Source organism: Micropterus dolomieu, linkage group LG18 (assembly GCF_021292245.1).
Source record: "Micropterus dolomieu isolate WLL.071019.BEF.003 ecotype Adirondacks linkage group LG18, ASM2129224v1, whole genome shotgun sequence".
NCBI classification, from domain to species: domain Eukaryota; kingdom Metazoa; phylum Chordata; class Actinopteri; order Centrarchiformes; family Centrarchidae; genus Micropterus; species Micropterus dolomieu.
Genome location: NC_060167.1, coordinates 14,275,261 through 14,283,999, shown reverse-complemented (window position 1 = coordinate 14,283,999; position 8,739 = coordinate 14,275,261). Strand labels below are relative to the sequence as shown.

The 8,739-nt window shown below is 39.9% G+C and overlaps 1 protein-coding gene across 1 annotated transcript in view; it reads right to left on the bottom strand.

The window, feature by feature from the left end:
• The window catches only part of necab3 (N-terminal EF-hand calcium binding protein 3), a 46,853-nt gene that overhangs the window by 14,307 nt on the left and 23,807 nt on the right, over nucleotides 1-8,739 (bottom strand). Inside the window, exons 6-9 of the mRNA XM_046028578.1 lie at nucleotides 6,945-7,081; nucleotides 3,616-3,737; nucleotides 2,293-2,372; nucleotides 885-938 (exon numbers count right to left, since the gene is read on the bottom strand). Of these exons, the coding sequence (XP_045884534.1) occupies nucleotides 885-938; nucleotides 2,293-2,372; nucleotides 3,616-3,737; nucleotides 6,945-7,081 (393 nt within the window). The remainder of the gene's footprint in view (nucleotides 1-884; nucleotides 939-2,292; nucleotides 2,373-3,615; nucleotides 3,738-6,944; nucleotides 7,082-8,739) is intronic.

Genomic DNA, 8,739 nt, shown 5'->3' with positions numbered 1-8,739 from the left:
GCCCAAAAAAAACACATCTGATTCATTGACTATAGGCAGGACTTGACGATTCTGATTCGACTATGTAAATCCTTAGTCGGGGACAGCCTTAATTTATATTATATGTCAACTTTATTTCGCCAAAATGTTTATTAATGACTTGCGATGCATATTACCCGCTACAGGTCTAATTTAATTAATTTCATTAATAACAAACCACTGAAACTCTTGCTCCAGTCCATGTTGCCAAGCTGGTCAGCAACATGTAGCCTACAGCTGAATCGAAGCTGTTTACCGTCTTCTCGCTACAGCAATGTGCAGTATGACAAAAATATGGTGTTCTTTGAAAATTAAACCACGTAAACCACCGTTCTGGTACAACCCCTAAATAAGATTTTGAACCTGAAAATGAGCATATTACCACCTCTTTAATATTTCTATGTTACATTTAGAATTATTAGAAATTGTTTTGTTGTTTCTACATTCTATTAGATTTTCTTATTTGATAAGAAACACCTCTGGTTTGTCTGTAAGAGCGAAGGGGTAGAAGCATTTCCTTTTTTTTTTAAAGGTTCAGTGCAGGTACAGCCCCCCAGCCCCCAATGTTCTTATGTTCTCTTGAAAGGTTTTTGTTGTATGTCAATGGCTAAGCAACATGAATGTCAAATGTCAACTTAAAATTTTACTACTGCTTTTTTTTTTTTACACTTGGTTTAATTACTACCCTGTGTGTGGCAGCCTGTGGTACAATCCATAGACCACAGAAGTAATCAGTAACAAATGATTCTACGTCAATGGTGAAAAGTGCTCGATAAAAGCTACCTGCCTAAAACAAAATGTTTACTGAGTGCTTCTTTACTCAGGTGAGTATTACAGGGAAATGTTTTGTATAAGTGCTGACTTACAGACTTGTACGTGCTGGCCAGTGTGTCCTCTTTCAGTGGCTCCAACTTGGGACCCTGAAACAAGAAGATAATAAATGAGAAGAAGCTCTTGGCTCATTTCATTTTTCATTTTCGAAATAAGTAGCCAACATCACCTCATGATACCAACACAGAATGATAAAAGTACAGACTACTGATGGCTTGAGCACATTTACACATGGTCATTTGCACCCTGTGGGCAAATAGCACCTATTTGCAGGCTGCAGGCAAAATGCTCTTTTGCTCTGCTGGTATATTATATCTGATATTTTTATGTGTGTGGTTTAACATTTTCAAAGGCCTTTGTGAAAGACAAATTCCCTACAGGGCTATAAAGGTTACATCCATTAATTCAATAATGCCATTGTGTTAAAAATGAGCAGATGGTGAGATAAAGTCAGTCAAAGCCACACTACCAAGAGTAGATTAAAATTGTACTGCAAAAACAAATCGAAAATTCACCACACATTATTTTTTGTAACCCTCTGATATATACAGTATGTATTCTATAAATATATGATATTATGAATAATGAAATACAGATGTTTAGTAACACAGAATGAGCTTTCTCACTTAAAGGTTACAGTTCTTGTGTGCATGTGTGTACACAGGGAACATAACCTTTGAGGCAGACAAGGCAAACTCATTCTATTGCATTTAAGAGAGCAGAGAAAGGAAGCCAGATGGACAGAACATGTGTGTGATGGTGGTGGAGTTGAGGTGTGGGGATGGATATTGCACTCAGAACATCCTGCAGGTTATGAATTGCTTTGATATTGCACTCTGAGTCTCTCTGGGTTGGCAAAAATCGAGGACAAGAGAGAGAAAAATGCTTCGAGAGAGACTGAAAGGATGGGAAAAATGAACATCAAAAGGTGGGAATAACAGGAGTTAATAAAGAAAAGAACAGACAGAGAGAAAATAAGATGGAGCAGAAGCTGGGGCAGGAGAGCGTGAAAGAGACTATGAGATGTGGTAGTGAGAATAGGTCATAGGATACAGAATGAGAGGTAGAGAGGTGACTTCGTGTTTGATAGACACACAGATCTGCAGAAGAAGCGTAATTTTTTACATCCTGTGAGTGCACCCATTGTTATTTTTGATCATCACAAACACACACCATTATGCTGTCAGTTCAAAGTTGAATAGACGTGTACAATATATAACATGATACACAGCTTATAAGACTGAAAATACGCAATAGGTCTGTTGTTTTACATCGCAGCTAAAACCATTCAACCATGCCACACACTGTATTAACATTTGTATTAATCGGAATGTTAAGCATTAAGTTTATCTATGGGACATCACCAGGAGTGTCAAAATATTTACTCATATTTGCTTAACCTTTCAGATCCTGTTTGTTCATGAAGACAGAGCTGTTTCATACCTGACACTCCAGTTTATCCAGCAGTTGCTGCAGCCTGTTGATTTGAGAGCACCAGTTTTCTCCATCTTCCATGCTCACACCTGGAGACAACATGATACTAAATCATCAGAATGACCAAAGAAATGTAAATCTGTGTCCCAGTTCCATTGTGAAACACAGCTGAGAGTTTCCTTTCTGTGTTAATTCATTTGATTGATGACAGGAGACCCCATTCAGTCATGTTCAATGGTGTTAGTGATGGTTTCCATCAGCAGATAAGGGCAAAAACAGAAGTTGTTTCATGCCCTGTGTAAAAAAGCTTCCTTGTCGACATGGTAAAGAAATATCTTACATATATCAATTCCCACTTTGAAAAATCTAAAGAATTGTCTCTTAAAAATGTCGATATGATCTCTGTGGTTGAAATAGTCCCCAGAGAAAGATTCCGGCCGGCTCTAAATATGCACAATACTAGTGATGACAGTGATGAGAATCATCCATGTGTACGCCACTGAACACGATTCCCCCAGTGGCTAACAAAAAGTGCATCTTAGTATAGATGTGCTTTGCTGGGAATGTTAAACTAATTATTATAATGTTTGAAATGTTCAATTATGGTATTGTGGAATTTGCCCCAGTATGCAGGCTTGGACGTAATGCTGCATGTATTTACAGGTCAAGGACATTATATAGAACAGAAAGCTAGCGTGGGTTGTTGTTCAGAGTATGCGGCTCTGGTTTTGTGTACCTGCTGTCGGGCTGCTATATGCAAGATTTGATTTGCTGTATAGAAATAAGGTCTCCATCTACAAATGAATGTAAAACTAGGGTTTAAAAACACATAAATGAGACACACCGTTGCACTGGGTGACATGTTTCTGGGTTATGATGAAAATGTGTATATTATTTTGATTCAGTCCCACTTAAACTATCCTGCTGCCATAAATTCACACTAGAAAACAGTCTGCAGGAAATGACTATTTGCCCTTTAAAGAAATGTATCCATCTAAAAAAAACTATATATTTGTGATCCGTGTTTAAAGATTACATGTTTAGCAGGAACCAATGGGCTTGGGATTTAGAGCTGCAAACAGAGGAGGGAAGTGAGAAATATTGACAGATTGAATCATTACATTTTGGGTTTTGGTCTTTTGATATTGGAAATAAATAAAGGAAGAATATCAACAACTTTATCTTTTAAGCACTCATCATAATGTAAACATGCTAAACATGTTTCTTAAATCAACAGAAGTTTTTGTTTAATGGGGAGTGCTGAGGATAAAAATGATCACCAGCTATCTCCTTTAGCAGTTTTATAATATGGTAATATGATGTTCCACTTACCGGTGGTCAGGATGCCAGAGCAGGGATCTGATGGGGACATGCACAGGTTATTATGGACCCTGCGACCACACCGCCTGCCATTTCTCTGTAGTGCTGTCAGCTCCGGTGCCTTTACCTCTCTCCTGCCATGACAGTGGTGGGAACCCAGGGAAACAAACATCAGAGAGAAAGACAGCAACTGTCAGAGGGGTTTGAGAAAAAAATAGAACAGAAATTGAATATATGGCAGACAGAGGTAGTCACCAGTAGAATAAAACTAAGGAGAAAAGAGAGAAGATACAGAGAAAGAGCGCAAGAGATTGACAGAGGGAAGCAAGGAGAAGGGTAAGGAAGGATGCATTAAAGGTAAATTGTAACTTTTCTGCATTAAAATGTCTATAAAATAAATAGACCTATGGTTACTTGAGGTTTGTACTTGTAAACCCAGAGATATCTGTAATTTTAATCAAGGTAGCATTTCATTTTGTCACCTGTCAATGGCGTTGTATCTCCCTTACGCATGCTTCAGTGTTGTGGTTGTCTGCCAGAAGCTGCCATAAAGCCACATTTTTACAGTACATGTTTTAGATCTTGGTTGATTTTAACAATAGATTTTAACTGGAAGAAGCATTTTTGGAAGTCAGGATCTTAAGTTATCAGAGAAACAAGCTCAACAAGCTTTAGCGGCAGCTATGGCTCACAGCGTTCAGTGTTCACCAAACAGCATCAGAGAAACACTAATTGTTTGTGTGAAGCTGCTTTATTCAGTGTTTTTGAACACTCAAGGAATCCTAACCGGGAGAAGCTGACTGCAATGAATGCAATGGTGGTGAAGACAACAACCCCCATGATCCCATGCTATTTCACAATGTCATCAAACTATGTGTTTTATTGTTCTGATGTTTGAGATACAGAAAACTGCATATTGTGCATTTAACAACTGATTTAAATCAGAAATTGAGATAATGCCTGAGAGAGAGAGAGAGAGAGAGAGAGAGAGCAGTCAGTGGTGCAGGGACACAAGAAGACAAACAGCAAGTGTCCAGAATAGAGGTGAAAACGCAAAGGGTCAGATAGACAACATTGCTTATTAACCCACAGGCTGGGTGTCGTTAAGGAGGATGGACCCTTGCATTTACATCTCAAACATTCACACAAGCCCACACACACACACGTTTGTTCCTCTATCACACACACACACACATACACAGCTCTGTCATAGAAGGAAGAGTGTCTGTAAATGCAGGGTGTCAAGGACAGGACGTCATGCACTCTGTGTGGTTATGAGAGGGTGACACTTGAGACACACACTCACTACGTGTGTGTGTGCATACTTTGATTTCACTTGTGTGTGCGCCTCTCTGTCTCTGTGTCTATATGCCCGTGCACATGTGTTTTGTCTTGTTAGTGTGTGCCTCTTTCTCCCTTCTTTTATTGTGTCTTTAAATGTGCATGCTGTTATGTGTGTTTGTGTGTGTGTGTTTGTGTGTACGCAGCATCATGCTGACAGCGCAGAGGGAGCACATTTCTAGGAGGTTCTCATGCTGAGAACAGCCTGGAGCCCAAAGGCCACTGCAACAGACATAAATCCACTGCTGGGAACCAGAGAGAGAGGAATAAGCTATTTGTTGCCAATTCAATATGTCTCTAATTCTGCCCCTCCCAACACTCACACATTCCCTCTTTCTCTTTACAAAATCTATACCTGTTTGAACAATATTAAAAGAGTTATTTGTGGCCAAAAAGCTCCTCATTGTGTCCTTTTGTATGCCCCCTCCCTCCTTTTTTTCTGCACCATTCTGTCATTCATCTACTTTTTGTATTCATCTTTCTTTGCTTTCTCTTTCTCCATGACTCACTTGCTCTGTATTTCAATGCCACCCTTAGTATCCTTTCTCCTTCTGTCCCCCCCCCCCCCCCCCCCCCCCCCCCCCCCCCCCCGCCTCCTCCAGTCCCCTCTCAATAATTCACCTTGGCTATAACCACTCCATTATTTCCAATAATACCAGTGTGGCACCCAGAGGGGAGAGAGGAGAGCTCTGCTGAGCCCTAACATGCAGTGCAATAGACAGCCCCAGCTGTAAGGTGTGCTACCAAATTGGGTGGCCACGAAGCATGTGGTAAGTATCCTTGTTATTTAAAATGTCAGTGAGTTGAAAGTGTGTGTCAAGATATTGACTTGTGGTGAGATAGATTTCTTCTCATTAAACGGCTTTGATGGATTGTTTCTTTGAGCATCCTTTGCATTGACTTTCTTTAATAAGTGATGCATCAAAGAAGTGCAGGAGCCTGTACCGAGAACTTTGATGAACTACAATGTATAGAAAAAACTACAAAGTAAAGGTTTATCATCAGTTGATACCATTCTACACAGGGACTCAAACACAGTGGTTTCGCAATATAGATCTGTTTTTCATGAGCTACATTTACATTTACTTAAAGCAATATGGTCTTTGACAGAAAGATGGAATTTTAAGCAGTCTGCCTTTTAGTGAGGCAACTGAATAACTGAGAAAGTAGCAGAGCTAAAGCTTTGTGCTGAAAGGCAAAACTGCATCTAAGGTTGTTGAATGCTGAACACTGCTTGAACAATGCTAACCTCACTGACAACATTTTAATTTTTAATAGCATAGAGGTGGTTCTGAAAATGTATTATGGGACTGCTTTTCTGTTGCAATTTTGAGATTGTAGTGTAGAAGAATAAAGTACAGTAAAGTAAAGCTATGGATGAAAAATACGCATCATATGATGATCCATACAACTAACTGACAGCTCTCTCCATCAGTCCTCAGACATCAGCAGGAACCTTCCAAAACCTCATCTAACACACCATTCACTGGGGTTCTTTGGTCTTCCCCTCCTAATTTCTGCCTGCAAAAAAACATGTCTCCCAGGCCAGTAAGGAAGAGAGGAAATGTCACTCCAGTTTGCGTGGTGTTCTTCACCTGCATTGCCCTTGATTAACTTCTAAAAAAGTCTCGAGAAAGTTACAATTTTAAAAGTAAAATTACCTAAGATGACAAATTTGGTTGTTGTTGAGGTGTGTTTAAGCTAAGGCACCTAAAACACTTGGTTATGTTATAGAGATACCATGTTAATGATGAAGGTTATAAGATCACCATGGTTAAAGGAAACCCGAGTTAACTGTTTTTGTTATAATATAAGAACATCATACTACTTCCTGCTTTGGCACTGAATGTAAACAGAGGCCCTATTTTGTTCAGATACATGATTGTAACCGAGCCCTGCCAGCCAATCAGAAAGCCAGCAGGGGGCTGATTGTTGTATAAAAGTATAAAAATAGTGTCTTGAAACACACAGTCCAGGCAGTGTCATATTGCAGTACTAACGGGGCAGGGCTGCTCTGCTCTTCCACTGCCTCCATGGCACACTGCAGTGACCTCTGTAGAGAAAGTAGCTGGCTGGACGTCTCTCTTAGCATGAACCTGGTGACAAACTGGCCCAACACACTGGAACCCTGGTACTCCTGAGACAGAAAGAGAGGTTAAAGGACCAAACGAAGCAACAAGAAAGTACGAGCATATGAGAGACAAGACAGACCACAGACATGCAAAGAGAGATGATTTGATAAGGTCTCCAAAACAACTACAGGCGCTTATGAAATGTGTGACAGCTGCAATTAAATGGGCTAATTAATTCTCTGAACACATACATTATTCAGTGGCGCATATCCAAATTCCAAGGTGGAACAAGTTTAATAGGAGACATAATTATTGCTAGAGTCCCCAAACACAAACGTGATTACACATTCTCAAAGGACTTTTATTCAAACGATGTGCTAATGAAGTAACAGTGCAGTAGCTCTTTGTCAAAACTTATAGTGACAAGTAGCCTCTACTGAAAATGCATCATGGGATTAGCAGTCCAGAGTACTCCGTGAAAGACCACAGCTGCTAACTGGCGATTTCACAATCCTCTATGGATATCCCCATTTTTTAATGCAGCTTTAAAGAAGAGCCAGAACAGAGGAGCAAGGTGATCTAATTAAGACAGGATGCATACTTATTCAGTACACATCTCCTCTTCTCATTGAACAAGCATGGCTGTTGCTATTCTATTACAATTTAAATCCCAGATTCAAGGTTGTTATCTCAAAAAGTCCTGAGGCGATTTTAAAATATCTCGTCAACTGCAATTAAATAATGTATTCACTAGGGAGAAAAATGTCAGGCGGTGCAAAATGGTTGCACATTAATATCTGGGGTTTTTTGTGAAACATTTGGAATATTAAGTGAATAGTTTCCTGGAGCAATTACATGATTCAGAATCATAGATTCTCAAAATAGAGCCGACAAGTATCTCCAACCTGCATTAGCAAAAACCATAGAGAAAACATCTTAATATATATCTCACACTCTGGATCAACTGTGACAGACGTGCTTTATCCTACTAACTGAAGACTAATCATATGAATCATAAAGAAATACTTTGACATTTTGGGAAATGCGCTAATCTGTTTTCTTGTTGAGTGCTAGATGAGAAGATTGATACCAGTGCCGTAACTGTGGCTCTACAGTGAATATGAGGCTACCACCAACAGCCTGTTAGCTTAACTTAGCACAAAGACATATTATATCTCCTATATAGACGGGATTTAACCAACAAGACAGATAAAGAGTGAACTTTAGAGGGTTGGTTTTGATATCAATGGTCAAAGCGAGGCTAGATGTTCCCCGCTGTTCCCAGTCTTTGTGCAATGGTAAGCTAACCGTCTCTTGGCTGCAGCTTCATATGTAGGCCTACTGAACAGAGTGGCGTCAATCATGTAGGATATCTCTCTGCAAGAAAGTGAAAAAAAACATATTCTCACAGTGTCAGACTATTCCTTTAAAACCAAGCATACTGTACTACAATGGTAAGTAATGGAAATGTGTGTGGCTGAAGTGTTAACGCATCAGTTTTGGGAGACTTGGTGCAGCATTGGCTCCATCTGTGCATGACAGCGTTTCCTCTCAGCACTAAACTAAGCATATTCCTAGCCCCCCCCACACCACCACCACACACACACACACACACACACACACACACACACACACACACACACACACACACACACACACACACACACTAACAATGAATCCCTGGCCTTCTCATAATCCCTACAGTATTTCTCTCTCTGTGTCT